Raw genomic sequence first — 19,584 nt, 5'->3', positions numbered from 1 at the left:
ATTTAATGTACAGCCCTGCGTAATATGTTGGCGCTATATAAATACTGTTTCATAATAATATTAATAATAATAATATGTTGTTACAAATACCAAAAGGCCATGCACAGATATTCCATAAAAAGATATTTCACCAAAATTTCCAAGTGAAAGTTTTAGGTCCAGTATAAAGATCTGACGGTTAAAAGAAAAGCTGAAAATTCAACTTATTGAAAAATCATTCTTTGCAGGCAGTCGTCTTCAAAATAAATTTAGATAACACATTACTAACCACAAAAGCAATGACCAATCTCCATACAGTCATACAAGTTGCATAAAATCATTGGAAAGCATGTTACTATACTAAATTTACAATCGGTAACTAAAGATTATTGTTAAATCTTCTTAAAATTGTATATATGTTCAGTCATAATAAATGTGATTGTATTTATTTCCTGCAGCGATACCTCTGGTCAGCAAATGAACCTAACAATTATGAAATCTTTGGATGCTTTGGAAAGCTGTTGTTTTGATGCCAGTCTGGAATACAAGTATGTAATAAAGATGCAACGTATGGAGTGTGAGATGTTATTTACTGATTGTAAACTCCTAGATAAATTACAGCTAGCCATAATCTCTAAACCAGACAATCAGTCAGAGTATTGTCCTTTTTTTTTTTAACAGAAAACAGTTTTAATGTTGTAGCTGCAACATTTATATGAATACATACTAAATAATATAGTACATAATTGAAGTAAAAAAGAAGCATGCACTGGTAAAGGACAGTGATACATGTGCAATAGAGGAATTTATTAGTAATTTATACTAGACACTATTAGCTGCCAAATGTGTGAAAACTGCATAACCAGCTATCTAAAGGGGAATTTTTTATTTTTATTTTTTTCAGAAAAAAATGTCATCAAGCAGACAAAAACAGTATGTGTGTTAGAGCACGTGGGTGAAATCTTGAACAATATTATTGTGATATAAAAGGTGTAAATTTTTAAAATAAAAGCAACCCCCACCACTATCAAACAGTGTTCAGGCCTATTAAGTTGTCTAAACACAGAGTACTGTCCCTTATGGAAGGCTGTGACCAAATACTGGTCCCCCTCATACTAGCCCATATGCTGAAAATCGGGGTATTCAAAATTATTATTATTATTATTGCCTTTCTGAGGCAAATGGCAAAAAATGCTGTGCAAAATGTTTCTCCTAGCCAGAAAGAAATGGCAATATATTATTAGAAAACATTTGTGTAAGACAATGTGCAATATAATAATAGAAAACATCTGCATGAACGTAAGGCTAGGTACACACATGCAATAATTGTCAATGGAAAGGATCTTTCACAATCATTTCCAAAGACAAATGACTGCGCGATGCATGAACACATGCACATACAGCACCGTTCTGCTCTATGGAGAGGGAAGGGGACAGAACGACGGAGCGGTTTCCTGCTGCGCTTTCTCCCCTTTACTTGAATTACGATTGTTCGACGAGGAGCCCTCTACACGCGCAAGATTCTCGCTCGATCAGCTCTAAGCCGCAAATCGGACGAGAATCATCGCACATGTGTACGTAGCCTGAGACAACATGCAGTATATTTATAGTTAACATGTGCATGACTGTTAGACACAGTACTTACCTGATACATGTGTCAAATGTTCAGTATATGTATGTGTTTTAATATATGTGTTAATATGTTCAAAATTATCATTTTCCAAGAATATTAGATCATATGACCGTAAAGGGATGATAGAAATAGGGAAATATATATATATTAAATTAATATATATTATAAACTAATTTAATTTTTTATTCATACATACAATTCAGAAGAACATTTCATCTGTCCAAAAGTGTTTTGTGGCTGCACACTCATTTTGATTATGTTTCTGTTTGTTCTTTTTTGTTTTTTGTTTTTGTGTGTGCAGTAACAAAAAACATTTTGAAGGCCCCTTCTCTTCTCATCTTCTCTCTTCTGCTGCTAGTGAAGATTTTCTTTTCTTTTTTGCTGTATATTATATATTAGGTTCTGTACTGCCATCTTCTGGACACGTCATAAATGGCATCCTTAAATTAGTTTCTTTGTTCATTTGCTGGATAAATAGGTGGTTGCAGATGTAGAATTATGCATGTTTACTATTAAGCTGAGCTGTATAGTAAATAAATATTTCTGCAACAAATATTCTATGTCCTAGCTGAAAAGAAAACCACTTATTATTGTTGTGCAATATTTTATTCAGAAAAAAAAAACAAAATAGTTCCTCTTGAAAAAAAAAATGTTGTAAAATGTAAAAAATGTATAATTTTCATCTTTTAAAAGCTGGTTGTCTGTTTTCACTTACTCCATGCCCAGTATGCTCGTTTTCACGTATTGAAGCCACAGACAGCCATACAAGTTATATTCATTAATAACAGTTGTACTGTAAAATGTCTAATTCTCAACAGCATTGGCTGCATTCTTGGAGTGGGACTTGTGCTTTGCTTTATGAGTCAGAGCAATCAGACAGACAGCCGTGTCCATGTCTCTGCCACGCTACGTAAGCTGTATGAATGTCTGGAGAACAGTGCTGACCAGAGCCGAACTGTACAAGAGGTAAGACACTATGATTGGGATACAGAAGTTTACCTCTAGCCAACAATAAAGTTACATGGAAGTCATATTTCTGTAAGTAAAGCCCTTAGGCACATAGTGGGAGTGCAGCACAGTACTTCAGTTTGTTTTATTTATGCATTGCTGTAGGGGGTCAATCCACCCCAATCATTTGTCAGTACAGGTAGTCCCTGGGTTACATACGAGATAGGGACTGTAGGTTTGTTCTTAAGTTGAATTTGTATGTAAGTCGAGACATGCACATTATTTTATTAAATGCAATTAGGACAGATGTTTGTCTCAGCATATTGTTAGGCAGTGTGGTGTCAGTTACTGTATAAAATCCTCACTGTGAGCTAATCACAAACAAAGCAAAAAAAAATCTTTATGGATCCTAGAAATTCATTAACATCTGGAGCAAGCTGTGCTTTGAAATGCAAAAATGTAATTAAAGAGTTACAGGAGCTTGCAGAAGAGCTCAGTCTCAGCTGTGTTTAGCAAAAGATTTTTTTTGCAAGTCATGCAAACCGCCCCCTCCCCCCTTCAAGCCTCTGTGCTGCACAGGAGGGAGCAGGGAAGCTGTTTGTATCTAGGAGTCGTCTGTATGTTGGATGTTCCTAAGCCGGGGACTACCTGTAGTTTAATGATCTGAGAACATCTGCTTGTGATGTAAAAGAGACTTAATCACAACTGCAGACTGCTTGTTTTACCCTGTTTATTTTTCTGTTAAATATCAGGCAAATATTGATTGGTCATTGTTTTGTATTGTAGGTTATATATGTAACCAGACAACCTGGACCTGTTAAACATAAATAACTTTCATATCTCCCAGAAAAAGCAGCATTTGTCTTGAAGGAAGTTTTAATATAATTAGTTAGATATTTTCTATGTTATGTAAGGCGGACCAACAAGACACAAAGAGGTCTATTTTTGAAGTAATACGTCTGACATTCTCTGGTGGAGAATCAATTACTACCATTGAAATACATCGACCTAGATGATTCTCACCCATGTGCTTTTTTAGTGAATGTCAGATTTACTGCTTTTTAGCAAAAAAGCAAATACAAATACATTTAATAGAAGAGTTATCTGATCCTCCTTACAAGACCTTGTTATTCCTTTAGACGTGTTGCAGTAGCTAATTTTTTGAAGAGTGCACCCAGGAAAGTGTAAAGTGCAGAATCCTCTAATACAGTCCCAAGATGGCTGTTCTTAGGGTGGCCTTCCTGTTGCTGACAACATTTGACCATAGCTTTGTAAAGTGTGTTGAAATAACCATTTAGCTTTGATCAAGAGCCCGTGTGATAGGAAAAGTGTCTGAACAAAGATTTCATGGCAGGATATCCAGGTGTAATTTAAATAAAAGCCTCATATCTGAAAATAAGGATAAACAAAAACACTGTAACAGTGCTAGTAATTGGGTTTACATATATCTAATATTTTAGGTGCTGTCATATTCTGTTGCCTGTGTCTCAGTGTCAGCATTTAGTGCTGGAATTGTTGGTGCAGATGAAGCTGAGCAACACATGAATAAACTAAGAACACTGACTGAACAGAACCAGCAGGTTAGTTGATACCCTGTGTATTTGATTATGTGTACATATAAATTTTATATATTTACACCTATCGTATTTTATAGATATGTGTTTGTATTGCAAATAGTATAGATTCTCTTTAAGTGTCCCCTGAAAAGTTATCTTTTCCTCCTAAAATGCTGCAGACACCTGGTCTAGCTCTTGCCCTGGGAGCTATTGTTCATGGCTTGTCAGTATGTGGTCATGGGAAGGCAGAGGACCTGAACAACCGTTTGTTACCTGCCTGGATTAAGATTCTACTTGCAGAGGTGAGTTAAAGTTTACTTGTCTCTAAACTAAATAGTCATGGTAAATAGTTACTAATCTAAGATTTCTAATGTCTTTCAGGGTTGTCCTACTATGCAACGATTAGCTGCACTTAATGGACTTGTGGCACTGGTAGGCTCTGAATCTGCACTCATACAGGTAAATAATTTGGTTAACTCAATCAAATTTAGGCCAGTTTACCAATGTGTGGACCTGTATGAAAGTGAAAACGTTAGAAAATGCAGTGGTTATGTGAAAGTGTTGTTCTTCAGAATAGGTTTATTTAAAATATTTAAATGCTTTTGGATGTTTGATTGTGTATGTAGGGGTGTATTAATGTCTACTATATAGAAGTTTCACTGCTAAAGGGTGTGAATATGTTAGAATATATGTGTTACAATGTAATACATTAATATATATGTTACAATATGATACATCATAGTAATCATTAAACAAATGCTTTTGTTTACTGTCTCTCTCTTACTGCAGCTTAAATCAGAATCAATCCAGTCATCCTTGTTCCAAAACAAGCTTAATGAAGTAATCAAAACAATTACTCAAGTAAGAAAGCATTAGTTAATTGTTCCTGTTTTGTAGTCACATAAATGTTCCTAACATGTCTTACTCTGTAAATATAAAATACTGACAATTTAAACAGGACAGAACAGCTTGAAAGTTAAAAACCACAGATAAACGCTCCAAGGCAAAGTCTCTAGAGGGCCCTCCATGATCACTGGAGTTTGCAGGCTAGAAGAACTAATAGCAAACAAGCAAATGTTGCTTCTAAATCAGAGGTAGGTAAACTCCGGTCAGTAGGCCAGATACAACCTAGCCAGTATTCCAGTCCGGCCTAACACCCCCCTAGTTATTTATTGTTGTATCCGGCCTAATTGAATTGTCACGTTATCGCGAGTTCCCGCGATATCATGGATATCATCGAGTTCCCGCAAAGTAACCCCAATTACTATGCCTAAAGAGTAGAAGCAACACGCAGCTACCAGTATCCGGAAGGTTGACCTCGAACATCATGTCTTCAACCCCGAATGGACTTTGCGCAGGAGATACGCATTGCTGCACTGGATTGTCCCCCGAAAGTCATTGTGTGCCAAAGCAAATGCGAAGCTGCAGAAGATGATTACAGCAATCTGCTTTACCACACAGAGGTTCACTGGCTCAGTCGTGGCAACATCTTGAAGCATGTCTTCACCCTCTGCCACAAGATCATTTCCTTCGTCAGTGAGAGGGGCCTCCTAGGCTTTCAAAAATTCTCTAACGAAGTTTGGCTCTGTCAGTTTGCCTTCCTCACTGATATCATCTCTCACCTTAACGAACTTAACCTGAAGCTTCAAGGACGTGACGTGTTCATCACGATCATGGAAACCCACGTGTGGGCATTCGAAGCAAAGCTGATTCTATGGGAGAAACAGCTGTAAAAGGGCAACTATGTCCATTTCCCGCACCTCACCCAGTGTAAGGCAGCCCTCATTGACCATGAAGAATGAATCAGTGTGCTGTCAACCCTGCAGAATTAATTCTCTTCGTGCTTCACTGATTTCTCATTCGCAAGAGTTCAAGATCGTCAGCACTCCTTTTGACTTTCCCTATGAGGACGCCCCCTCTGATGTGCAATTAGAGTTGATTGAGCTGCAGGCTTTGGACGTTCTCTTGTCCAAGTTTACTTCTTGCACCACTCTCATTGACTTCTACCGTCAGCTGCCCACATGCTCAGTTTCCAATGTTGTTAGGCTGTGCCAAGCGTGTGATCACAATGTTTGGCAGCACTTATTCGTGCGAGCAGCTGTTCTCCAAGATGAAGTTTTGTAAGAACAAGCTGCACGCTCAGCTCACTGACAATCACCTTAATAACATTCTGTTACTGAACTCCTCATCATTAGAACCTGATATTGTATCTGTCTCTAAGAACATGCAACATCATGTTTCCCATTGATCGTACTGTATTTTTTTTTAAAAAAAAAACTTTCCTTGGACACCTTGATTCTTCTGGCTTAGTGTGCCTTCTTCACCTCCTGAAATGGCCTATTAGTTCAAAAAGTTGGCCGACTCCTGTTCTAAATGATCGCTAATACACTAGTATGCATTACTGTCTAATCAGAGTATATTACTTGGGTGGTTTTATTTGGTCATGGGAGCCATTTCATTACAAACTGAAGTAAAAAAGGGCGAAGCAGAATGGGAAAAAGGAGGCAGAGGGAAAAAAGGCATGACAGATAAACATGGGTTATCAGAAGGGGCTGAGACAATAGAGTTGTAGCTAATGGGGAGGGACAGAAGAGTTAGAGTATCAGGGAGAATAAGAGCAGGCAGATAGTAGATGATCATGGAGAAGAGGAAAAGAGAAGAGCCAGCTGATAAAAGAGAAAGGGAGTTGAGGAATATGAATTTGTTAGGGAGTATGATCCAAATATGGGTACAAATGGGTAAAGGAGGCTAATAGTTATTACATTTATTAATAACCTTTATTTATCCAACATGGATATCCTCATTTATCCAAGATCCAACATATATATTGCAGTGCTGTACAATAAATAGGGGTTGTAGATGATGAACCTGCATAGTAGAGAAGAACAACCAACACAGGAGGAGGAGAATAACGTTTACCATCTAAGATGGAAAGTAGGCTAAGTGGGTCTTTGCAATGTAGTCATGACAAATGCTTTTTCTCACTCTTAAAATTTTACATTTCCATAATGTAATTTTTTAGTAACTTCACCCAAGTTAAAGACACATATACAATAAAGATGTTATAAGGTAATTAGTCAGACTCGGGTTGGATTTTACATGTAAAAAGTGATAATCCCGAGTCAGACTCGGGGTACCTAAAAGTAGAATAAAAACCCACCTACTTTGTTCCGTTGCTGTCCCCCGGCGTCCTGCTGGTCCCCGTAGGTCTTGGGTACACGTTTGCCTCCTCCGATGTCAAGCCGCGAAGTTTAGAGACGTCCTACGGGGTTTCCTGGTGACGTTAGTGCGGCCAGGACTTAGCGGGAGGAATTTTAAATCATTTTGTATTGGATTCAATACAAAATAGCTGTATTGAGTCCAATACAAAGAAATATTCATATAATATATATATTACGTATGCTGCTGTACAGTTATATTACATTATAAATTATTTTTTTTTTTTTAAACAGATTTTTGTGGGTTTTTTTTAAAGTTTATTCCTAAATGTATTAACTATTAGACATGTGTCGGTGAGTTATGCCTAAAAATTATAGGTCTACAATGTAAAATAAATTTCCATGCAAAAAATTGTACCACTTTTTTCATGGAAATACGGTCAGAATCAGCTGTTTAGCCCCAGCTGTCTAGGTTCTGCAAGGCCCAGCCTCTCAGCATTTTTTTTACTGCTATTGGACCCTCAGTTTGTCTAAGCAGATATTGAATCTCCAAATAGCTGTAGGTGACACTAGAGCACAGTTATGTTTCGGATCCGGATTTCGGCGGATTTGGCCTTGTTCTCTTCTAAGCCCTCCTTTCACTCCACTGAAGTTGTATACTCCTGGAATCTAAAGTAAACGGTTTTTCTTGAAGCTTGGGTTCATGTCAGCCTTTTTAGCCATACTATACCCCTCCTTTCTGTTTAGGTGAGGCACTAGTGACATAAAAAGTAATAACTATAGAAATATTAAACATATCAATAACTAATAAAAATACAGGTTAGTTTTACTGCAGCTAATGGTAGTGGTTACTAAAAAAAACCAAAACAAATATCAATATGTGAACATCATGTGAAATACTTCATGACTATGTTTCCACAGATCATTACCTTTTCTGGGGTAATTGGCCTGCAGACTAATGCTGCTTGGATTCTTGGCCACCTTCACTTATCCAGTCTTTCTTCATCCCAGAGCAGAACATCTGGTGAGCAGATCATTTGAAAGTTTGTCATGAGAATTTTAAAACTGTAGTTAGATTTTTTTACTTTTATAATTTTATGTTTGTTAGATATGACATCACATGCATTGAACAATAATGTACATTAGATCACTTTGTCTACATTGACTTTGAGTACATAGTACATGCTTTGTGAGATATTCAAGTTAGAATCACGGCTATTGCTGACCTGCAACGAAAACCTATGAACAGCAGCTTGTCTGGTGGAGAAATCATGCACCAGAGCAGTGATCCCAGGTGGTAGTCTGTAAATCTATAATCACTCTGATCACTTTGGAGAGGACTACAGATTTCTGTAGAAGACCTGGAAGGTTTTTATCAGTAACCACTATTATAACAAATCCATAAAAGAGTGAAAACAAACCATTAGCCCATAAATGGTTGCAGTTTTTTGTTTTTTTTAACGCTGATGCTTGTTAATAGTACTGTAGAGGTGATCATTAGGGCTCTACAGGCATCTGGACACATCTGCCTGTTAGTCCCTGCCCCTCCCAGTCTCAGGCCTACCTGTCACCCTTATGAACTCTGAACTGGTGCAGGAACAGGATGTAAATAAATTGATATTTCTTGAAAAATAAATAAATATGTGGAAAATAAAAAGAGAAAGGGGGTTATTTATAAAACAGAGAATCTGACCCTGGTGAAGAATCTTCCAGTACCATGTGTTTTAATGGCAGTAATTGATTCTCCACCAGGGAATGTTTCATGTCGGATTCACTAATTTATAATTAAACCAAAAGTTTTAATGAAATGTTACTTTGAATGGAGGGATCTTTTTAAGTATATTGTAGTGTATCATTTAAAAAAAATGTTTATCTTATTTGAAGTATAACACTTAATATTTTTTTATAGTCCCTCCAGATTTCAGCTACTTGCCTGAAAAAAGTCTAATAAGAGTAATTGTAGATTTCCTTATTTCTGCTGGCAAGAAAGGTACAGTTAATCTTCTCTACAGCCTTTTTTTTACTTCACCTGTTATGTTTGAATTATAGTAGCCTTCTTTACCAAAAGCACATTTTCAGAAGTTTCTGTTTCCTTGTGGTACTGTGACTAGCACTGGCTTTGCATCAGTCTGGTTTGAATCTCAGCAACAACACTACTTTCATGGAGTTCGTATGTTCTCCTACAGCCTAAAACCACACTGGTGTAAAACGGATTGTGATTGTCTCTTTGGTGGAACATTTGGTGTAATGACTATAGACTTAGGTAGAGTGTTGTAATATTTATCAGTGCTGATAAAACATACCAGTACTTTTACAGTTTTCTGTTATTTCTTATAAAATCCATAAAGGAAGATTTTATGCCTAAAGCTGTGGAAAAAATAACATATTACCCTAACAATGTATTAATATGGTTATCTTTAGATCTTGTGTTAAAGGATGACATTGTGTATGGGAGTCATAATTATCATTTTAGAAATTAGAATTGTTCTAAGGTAAAAAAGTTTTTAAAACCAGATTCTGAAAAAATAGATTCATACTGTTATACATTAAGAATTGTTCCACTGCTGTTTTACCGCCATAGTCACAAAGCCTTTTCAGTCTCTTCTTTTGTCTTTGTACCTTGTAGTGTAAAAACTTCACAGCTATTTAGGTTTACCTAACTTTTGACACACAGCTTCTCATGTTTAAGCCTCAAATAGTTTTACTTTGTTTTCCAGAATGCATACGTTGACAGTGACGGAAATCAGCATGGTTTCCTTTTGTCTGACCACAATTTACTAACTGTACTTGATAAGTCACTTCAAGAAGATGGTCCAGAGGAAATGTTTGAAAGGAAATTAAAATGCAGTATTCTATTGTATTCTATCAGGAGTAGACTATTCTAAATTTGAAGCAATAATCAGCTATTTTTCTGCTCTATGAAGAGGGGAGAGGGAGAACAACGGAGCGGCACCCCGCTGCGCTCTTACCTCTTCACTTGCATTACGATCGTTCATAGTCCATTTGTCTGTGGATCCGCCAGGACAGTCGTTTGGATAATGGTCGACGAGCACTGTACACATGCAGGATTCTTGTCTGATATCAGCCCTGTGGTGATTATTGGACGAGAACCATTGCACATGTGTACGTAGCCTTAGGTGCTCAAATTTGTTACAGATGGCGCTAATCTGTCTGCATAGTAGGAGCTTTAGTATTTGTTGTCCAATTAGTATAGCTATGAAATGATCAGTTTAATAATGCCCTTAATTTTAGGGTCAACACATTGTTTCTTGCATTAAATTTATTGAACAATATAATACATACTTCATAATTGTGTAGTCTGTTGGTCAATTTTGCTAGTAAGTTTGATATCATGTCCAGAACATATTTCAAATTACTGTTATATACATATTCTAATTACTGTTAAAGCTAAACCCCAGTCTTCTTAATTATATATATATATATATATATATATATATATATATATATATATATATATCGCACTAAAAGGTGAGTAGTAGTATTAAACCTAAGTAAAAATGTTTGCAGTTTCTTTATTGCAGGAGGCTCAGGCTATGTCTCTTTTCGATTAAACCAATTTAACTTATATATGTTAAGCAATTTAAAAAAAAAAGTGTCTTTGAGTTAATTTCCTGTGATATAAAAAATTGTGTAGGCAATTAAAGAACTTACTGTTTAAGAAGAAAGTTAAATACTTCAGTTATGTGACTGTCTTTTTCTGAATCATTCTATGCAGGCCCTGAAATGATTCCTCCTTCTCTGGTCAAGGCGTGCATTTCTTCTATTGCTGCCGCTGCTGATGAATACCAGTATCCTCCTGTAAATTGGGCATCCATTCTTGCTCCCCTAATGAGGCTCAATTTTGGTAATTTAGAATTCATATTCACAATAAAATATTGCATGTGTTCCCCATAGTAACACATACCTTTTGTTGAATAAAATGAAATACAGTGAATTGGTGAGTAGAACAGTAGAGCCAACCCGAGGCTGTACTGTGCTAAACACTGATTCATTTCTACCGAAGTCCACAAAACCTGAAATAGCTGTATTCACTTATATGAAAATCTGTAGTACTGTGCTATGTTTTTAAAGGATTGACTTATATCTTTAAGGAATGAATGGCTGTGTCTACTTCAACTATTCTAAGATTTTAATCATCTTTTTTTTGGAATAAACAAAACAGATAGACATGAGCATGACTTATTTTACAAACAGGCATACATAGGTATCTTGTAGATCAGTGAGCTGATTAAACATGAAATGACTCTACATTTCCTAAATTAATGAAATTAAAAGTAGCAGGTAGCATGTGGATCCCATGTTTGTTGCACCATTTTAATTTATAGAATCTTTGTGACTTCATCAGTTTTAATTCAGTAAATGTGTACATTATAAAAAGAATCAGTAAATGTGTACATTATATGTACATGTATTATAAGGTTTGATTAGTATTGTGAATTTTAATAAACCTAATTATGTGCAAACACTCATTTGTCACAATCACGTTTACTGCATGTTGTGTGTATTATGTTTTATTTTAAGGATTTTTTTTAACAGGTGAAGAAATCCAGAGACTGTGTGTGCAGATAGCAGTGACTCAGGCCCAGTCCTCCCAGAATGCAGCTGTGCTCCTTGGAATGTGGCTGGTTCCACCCTTAGTTTACAGTCTTACAGTGAGTTTTTGTTCAGCTGACTCATAAAAGTCATAGTAATAAGTATTACAGCAATATTAATATCTATTATAAAGCTGAACTCCATTATTATTATTATCATTATTATTATTATTAATAAACAGTAGTTATATAGCGCCATCATATTACGCAGCGCTGTACAGAATCCATAGTCATGTCACTAGCTCTCCCTCAAAGGGGCTCACAATCTAATGTCCCTACCTCAGTCATATGTCTTTTAATGTAGTCTAAGGTCAACTTTGGGGGGAAGCCAATTAACCTAACTGCATGTTTTTGGGATGTGTGAGGAAACCAGAGTACCCAGAGAAAACTCACGCAAACATGGGGAGAACCTGCAAACTCCATGCAGTGTCCTGGCCGAGGTTCAAACCTGGGACCCTCTTGAGCCACCGTGCTGCCCATATATATAAAGGACATACATATATATGAGCTGTTTTACCTGCCAAAGTATTTTTACCCTTCTCAGTATATTTCTGAGATACGTGCCGTTTTTCCCTCCTGTCTGAACTCTGTTGTACAGACTATAATGACTGCAGGAGATTAATAAGAACTCAGATTCAGGTTTTAAACTGCTTGTCATTTGTAGATGCATCTAATTTTGTTGTAAAGATTACAATGCTGATTTATTTGTGCCTTTTACACTTGTCTAAAGTTCAGCTTTAAAGAATTTCTGTGTGGCCTTTTACAGCTATACATTTAAAAACCGAGGAATCCTCAAATCACTTTTCTTGGAGATTTGTATAAGCAGCACCAATGAGAAAACAAAATATCCTTGAAATACAAGGATGCTGTAAATCCCACATATATCCCCAAAGAAAACCCTTATCATATAATATTGTGAATGTCCACAACCAAAGTTTGGCAGATCTTATCACATACACAATTATTTTGCGAAGTATAATTTCATTTTTTTTTCACAGCATAATACCATTTTTGGTTAAATATTGTGGTTTTCCACACAATGCCTCCAGTCTATTTTTGAATATAGTAAAAGTCTATGTGGTAACTTTTTAAATGCCCCTTTAGATACAAATAGCACAAAATCAAAAATATGATAGCAAACTCAACTAATCTTTGAAAAAAAATATGTAGTAAATTGAAAACTTTATTTTAATGAAGAAAAGAAGCAAGCAATTCAATGTAGTGTAAATACTGTTGCTCGTTTGCTTTATTGAATTATTTCTTGTGTTCTAATGTCGGCAGTATATGTTTGTTTCATAGGTGCAAACATGTTCCTACCTGCTGACCTCACTGTCTCTGTGGATGAAACATGTCTCAGAAGATAAGCTACAAACATTTGCAGATGCATTTATGATTGCACAGTTTGAGGTGAAAAATAAGACCTCCGATGTAGAGATGTCCAGGAATGTTCTGCTGGGCCTAAGCCAAGCTATAAAGCTTCCCAACCCTTCTCAGGCTTGCTGGAGTTTTCTATGCAAAACCACGGAGAGATTCTTCCAGCTGTTACCAGATGTTATCCAGGTACATATGAGTTTGCATACCAACTAATACAAAATAGAGATGAATTCTTTAAAGTGCATTTACACTGAAGGATGGATATTGATTTTCATTACCAGCTGCATAAAAGGCATTTTGTTAACAAAATGGTTTGTGTCTCCTGTGTCTTCTTGCAAACAAATAAAGCATTTCATAATTATATAAAGCACCATCATAAAGATTATTTTAATATTTTATTTATTATTTTTATGTGCATTCAGAAAACAAACATGGATCTGTATATTGAAGTTGCAAAATGCATCTCAGAAATGGCTGATAGTGAAATAGATCGAATAACCTGCATTTCCCAGGTAAAATGATATTCTAGGCTCCCAGAAGGAGTCTGTATTGATACGCAGTGCAATTATTTATTTTATTTTTTCTAATGTCTCTAACATTTTTTTCTGACATTTATTGACATCAGGAGAACATTAAGAAATCCACATTTCTACGATTAAATCTAATCTCTCAAGGACGGCTGCCATTGTCATACTTGGGTGATATTCTTAATGTAGCTACAAAAAGCAGAGATAAGCAGACCATTATCTGGATGTTACTGCAGACTTTCTATCAAGCACGCCTAATAAGCCACCAGAATACAGGTTGGTAGACCTTTTCTAAAAAGGTAATAGCTAGGGAGTTTAAATATGTTATCTTTAATATTTTTCATGCTTGGCGCTAAAAAAAAATATTTTTCCTAAATATTGAAAAACCATGTTATGGTCCATTTTATGCATACAGCAGAACTTGTGCCATTTTTATTTTGTGTGTTTTGCATAGTCCTCTTTGCTCCTCTGCTTACAGAGCTCCATAACTCAAGCTAAAAAATACACACACAAGTGAGTGGAGAGAAGGGTCCTGTTCTTAATCAAAGAGAGCCTTAGGACAGGCACATGTCTTAAATGTTTCAATGTAAACAAAGTAATATATAAGATTTTTTTTATAAATTAACTTATATTTTACACATGTAAAAGCTCCTAAAATGTGTACCAGGAGTCAAAATATCAGTTCCATTTTTCAGTTAATTGCTTTCAATCTAGGAGTAATCTGATATTTAGATATCAAGCCAGTTAAGTGGGTTAAGAGATTGGCCTCACATCATCACTACCAGTCTTATATTGTGATTGAAAGCCCACTAGTCATGTCTAGGGCTCGAGCTGTGGTTCCAGCTTTGTTTCATAAAGTTTCAATAAAATTTGTATGTGAGATGTTTAACATGTGTGATAGGTTCAATCAGAACCTCTGTTAGACAGAACTGTTCGCTCACATTTAGATTCAAAGTTTAGGTGTGGGCCTAATTCTTATTGGTGTCTAAGGAGAGGTAACTAATTTCTTAAAAGAAAGAGTATGTAAATGTATATGACTGTGATTGTACTAAATGTTGTTTGTTTCATTCATTTTACAGGTGTTTTGAAGAGGATGGAATGGCTTATTGACCTAATCGGTCATATAAGAAATATAGCTTATCAGTCCACCCAAGTACACAATGTTCCACTGAGTGAGGTACATGAATTTTTTTGGTTTAGGGCAGAGGGTGTAATAATGTTCATTTTCTATGTACTATAATGTATTCCTTTATTTCCTTTGCAGGCTTTTGACTTTTTCCTGCAAGTTTTTGCAGCATCTGTAGTGGCTTGGGCTGATCATGCAGCTCCTTTACTGCTTGGAGTACATGGTAGATGGATTCCATGTAAACATGAAGCCGCACTCACTTCTGGCTTTTTAGGAAATCAGTCCCTGGACAATGTGACTGTACATGAGTGTTTAACTGTCCTCCCTTTGAGTTTACAGTTACTATTATCCAAAGAGCCCTGGAAGGAACACACACAGAAGGTATGACCAATATGTCAATTTGATATAACATAACTCACACATCTTCTTTTATAGTGTACACAGTTCTAGACGGTTCTTTCTGTGTTGTGATTTAACTTGCATTTGAAGATTGAAAGGGTCTTTGTTGTCCTTCTGGTGTTAAAGCAACCTTACAAGTAAAAACCAATATAAAAGTAATTGTTTCTAATTAACTTAAAATATACAAATTTCACCCTTTTTTCCCCTGACCATTTGTTTTACTACTTTGTTTTACAATATTTTAAGTTTGTTTCAATATTCAAACATTTTTTTTATTTTGATTGTTCATTTTATTATCTCATTTGTAAAAAAAAAAAAAATGCGAAGCATAAAAAAAAAGGAATTTTTTTTGTACCATATTCAAATTTTTAGTATTGTAAAAAGGGCAAATTATGAAGAATGACTTGATATACATACTTGGTTGTCAATGACAAGTTTATATTTTATTATGAACCATAAAGGGTGTACAGATGTGAGAGCTGATGTGGTTAAAAAATTAAGTGTTGTATTAATGATTACAAAGTTTCATTAATTGTTATCAATTATACCTGCCAGGAATATAGCTTTAATCACTCTGAAATTTTACTATTCCTATCTTTATTTCCTTAGTTCATAGATTGGATGATGGTTCTTCTTGAAAGTCCAGAAGGAGCTTTGTCGGAATCATCAAGAACAACATTGAAAGGTTTAGTATAAATTATTTGTGTCAGTGCACTTGTGAATTTGGATATCAGTTTCTGAAAGCACTAGGAGAAAATTATATACATACACACACACTTGCCACATTATTAGGTAAACCTTGCTAGTAATGGGGTTGCTCTTTCCTTCAGAACTGCCATAGTTCTTAACGGCATAGATTAAATATGGTGCTGGAAAAATTCCTCAGGGATTGATTGTTGTAGATTTATTGTGACCGGTTAGTGTATGTATGTGTATGCATATCTAGATTAGACATATTTGAATATGCACTATGATTACTGTTTTGTGTTGCTGTTGAGCTTAAATAGTTAAAAAATTTTCTTTTTTTTCTTTTTCTTAGCGACACTTTTTAACTTAAGGGGCCTTCCAGAGTTTAAAAGGAAATCGGTATGGACAAGAGCTTTTGGCTGGTGATAGGTTCACATAATCCCAGGACTATTGGACAATGAAAAATATGGTGATGTGCCATCATAAATATTTATTATGCAAATCTTGTCAATTGACTTAAAACATAGCAGTACTGATTTTGCATTAAAAAAGTACAACGTTTAAACTGTTTACATTAACTAAAGAGGCATCTTTGTGTCTTTGGTCAGACAAAATCTTATTAGCATGTTTACATTTATTTCCATGGTGTTTCTGTACCAATATTTGAAATATTTTATTAAAGCATAAATTCAAAACTTGTGTTGTTTAATTTTTTCATGGGAACTATGGAATTTGTTACTTTAGTATTCATGCCATAGTTGATATTGTACAGAGACAAGGGCAGTGGAGTCAACATTGGTCCATTTTTACCATATCAGACAACAGGTACATATGTAATTGCTCCTGTCTCCAGATCCCTGATAAATATGGTTGTGTTTGTGTAAGTTTATACCTTTTTAGTTTTGGATATGGTGTGGACGGGTTAGAACCCCTGCCAGATTTTATTGCTACCTGTTGTTCTTCTTCTCTCTGCCTATCATAGTGGCCACCTTCATCAAGATACAATTTATTTCATAGCAGAAATGTAAAACATTGTACCAATCGATGGGGGGGGGGGTTATGTAAGTGTGAGAGCTGAACTGGTTAATCATGTTTTTGGTATTTTATTGTGTTTCAAATTCAAGCTAAAAATACTTTTTTTTTGTTATAAATTAATAATAATACTCAGCTTTTATCAGATTTATGGTTGGGGACCCAATAAGCTGCAAAAGAAAAAGATTTTTGAGAACATTTTATTATCTCTTGACACTTGTGAATATTGTCTAACTAATGTGTTTACAGCACTGAATGTTAGAACAACAATAGTGTAAACATTTTTTAGATTGCCAGAAGGAATTCCTGCTCTAGCACATCTATTTTATTTGTAGGATGTGTAGGAGGTGATAGAAAAGACAGGTATACAGTTAAGCTACGTACACACTTCCAATTATTATCGTTGGTAAACGAACGACGAACGATCCTGCACAATATCTGCGAACGTTCGTATAGCACCGATCCTGTACATACAGATAACGACACGATCGTTCGTAGATATTGTACACACAATAGATGCGATCGTTTGAACGATACAGGAAGTTACGTGCACCGCAGGAACGTTCGTTCATCACGCATGCTCAGACCATGGACGATCAATGAACGATCGTACACACGAACGATGGTCAACGATCGTCGTCCAATCCGATCCACCGGTCCGGTCGTTCATTTCCAACGACTTTCCTCGTTCGTCGGCGTCGTTGGTTACTTTTTTTACGAACGATTTTTGCCCAATCGATCGTTCGTCGTTCATTTTGAACGATAAAAATTGGAAGTGTGTACGCAGCTTTAGGCTCAAATCACATTATACTTTAATGACTTGTAAGTATGTCTAAATCATTTCTATTGGAAATTGCATTAACTAGTCATTAATGTACATACAATATTACATATATACATATTATGTGTATTTATATATATATATCTTGTATTTCCTGTTTGGAATCATTTAAAGAACTGTAATGAATGAGTTATAGGGGCTACACAAATATTGTTTCCTAGGTCAGCTTATGTCCAAGTATTTTTAAACCATGCCAAAGCCAGTAAAGGCAAAACCAGACCTGCTTTGGCTCCTGGCAGCTGGCACTATGCCAGCCACTTGATCATTCCCACTGCATCAATGGTTTCCCAAGGAACCAGAGTGAGCATTACTTAAAGAGTCACCTCCAAGGCAAAGGTTTACTGGCATGGTCAAGCAGTAATCTTATCACAACCTCATGTACCTGACTAAACATATCTTTTACTGTATCAGAATGATGTACAGTTTAATAATTGAACTGTATCTAAACTTTGCTTTTTGTTTTGGATTTTGTGGTGAAGGGGTTACTGGACCAGAACTCAAAAAGTAAAGATTTGCTTGTTATTAGGACCATCTAAAAATGTTGTGCCTGAGCAGTACACATTTTTCATTACTTTTAGAAAATATTTCAAAGAATAGACACATAGCATATGTTAGCAAGCTCTGCTAATAAAATAGACAAAAACATGCTCTAATAAATTTATTTTATTGTAAAAGAGTAACAAATAGTATTTTAAAATGAAGACAATTACAAAACATTTTTTAAAACTAAATTTTACATTTATTTTAGTATTTAGTTTATACTTAAAACGAAAAGCAACTTTATAATCTATATATACAAACACACATCTCTTATATTTTTAGGTCTACAAATTATTCTTCAGTTCTTGCGGTTTGAATGACATATATTTACATCCTTTTATATCAGGAAGGAAATCGAGTTGCTACTGCAGCAGGAGATCCACTGTGTTCTACACATTTGCCCATAAATCACCTAAAATAGGATGGCATGAGTGTTACATACCTCCTCCTAGATTTCCCCTATTTGGAGGGACTGCCTTTTTAAAACACTGAACTGATGTATAAAGCTCTATGGAAAATGTAACAAAAGTGTTATAAAACAGTCAAGCACATCTAAACCTTTAATCAAAAATGTAATATATTGCAGCTCACTAGTCCTTTGATATCTGCATTTATTTTTACTTTGCGGGCTAAGAACATTTTTAGGAAGTACAAAAATACCAAATAGGTACAGCCCTCCTTTTCTGTTAGTTTAAATGAAAGCTCTAAGATTATCCCTAATATGTTAACTACTACTACAGTGTAGAGAAAAAGCATATACCTGAATAAACAGGAAATGTGATATATGCAATAAAAAGGAAAAAAATGCCTAGAATATGGCAAACCACTGCAGACACTACTAAAAACAGATAAGCTGCAGTAAATTACAATGTGTTCTTGGGTTTAGATACACCTTTATTCAATGTGTAAGTTTTATGCCCTTGCTATTTTGGGAAGCAAATTTAAAGAAAAGAAAGTGTCCAAAAAGCATTTGCAGGTTTAACTAGTACTTATTTTGCTTTTTAAATAATTTTGGCCTGCATAGCTTGGGGTGTTCCGGGTGCATGCCCTTTGCCTACATACTTTGTGCTAAACTAAATCTCTCGTTCTGATTTTAGAAAGTTTTATGGTATGAGGTGATAGTGTATTTTAAAAAAAAAAAACTTTATATTACATTTACAATATGCCAACA

General features: G+C 35.4%; 1 protein-coding gene across 1 annotated transcript in view; it reads left to right on the top strand.

Moving 5' to 3' along the window:
- Positions 1–16,695, top strand: part of FOCAD (focadhesin) — an 87,975-nt gene extending 71,280 nt beyond the window's left edge. Inside the window, exons 28-44 of the mRNA XM_072404373.1 lie at positions 438–527; positions 2,431–2,578; positions 4,021–4,140; positions 4,296–4,418; positions 4,498–4,575; positions 4,906–4,977; positions 8,196–8,298; positions 9,184–9,264; positions 11,011–11,139; positions 11,832–11,947; positions 13,187–13,447; positions 13,684–13,773; positions 13,887–14,064; positions 14,868–14,965; positions 15,053–15,295; positions 15,923–15,998; positions 16,353–16,695. Coding sequence (XP_072260474.1) covers positions 438–527; positions 2,431–2,578; positions 4,021–4,140; positions 4,296–4,418; positions 4,498–4,575; positions 4,906–4,977; positions 8,196–8,298; positions 9,184–9,264; positions 11,011–11,139; positions 11,832–11,947; positions 13,187–13,447; positions 13,684–13,773; positions 13,887–14,064; positions 14,868–14,965; positions 15,053–15,295; positions 15,923–15,998; positions 16,353–16,426 — 2,080 coding nt within the window. The 3' untranslated portion in view covers positions 16,427–16,695. The remainder of the gene's footprint in view (positions 1–437; positions 528–2,430; positions 2,579–4,020; positions 4,141–4,295; positions 4,419–4,497; positions 4,576–4,905; positions 4,978–8,195; positions 8,299–9,183; positions 9,265–11,010; positions 11,140–11,831; positions 11,948–13,186; positions 13,448–13,683; positions 13,774–13,886; positions 14,065–14,867; positions 14,966–15,052; positions 15,296–15,922; positions 15,999–16,352) is intronic.
- The last annotated feature ends 2,889 nt before the right edge of the window (positions 16,696–19,584 follow it).

Source organism: Pyxicephalus adspersus, chromosome 3, assembly GCF_032062135.1.
Source record: "Pyxicephalus adspersus chromosome 3, UCB_Pads_2.0, whole genome shotgun sequence".
In the NCBI taxonomy this organism is placed as follows: domain Eukaryota; kingdom Metazoa; phylum Chordata; class Amphibia; order Anura; family Pyxicephalidae; genus Pyxicephalus; species Pyxicephalus adspersus.
This window is presented reverse-complemented; position numbering and strand designations above follow the sequence as displayed.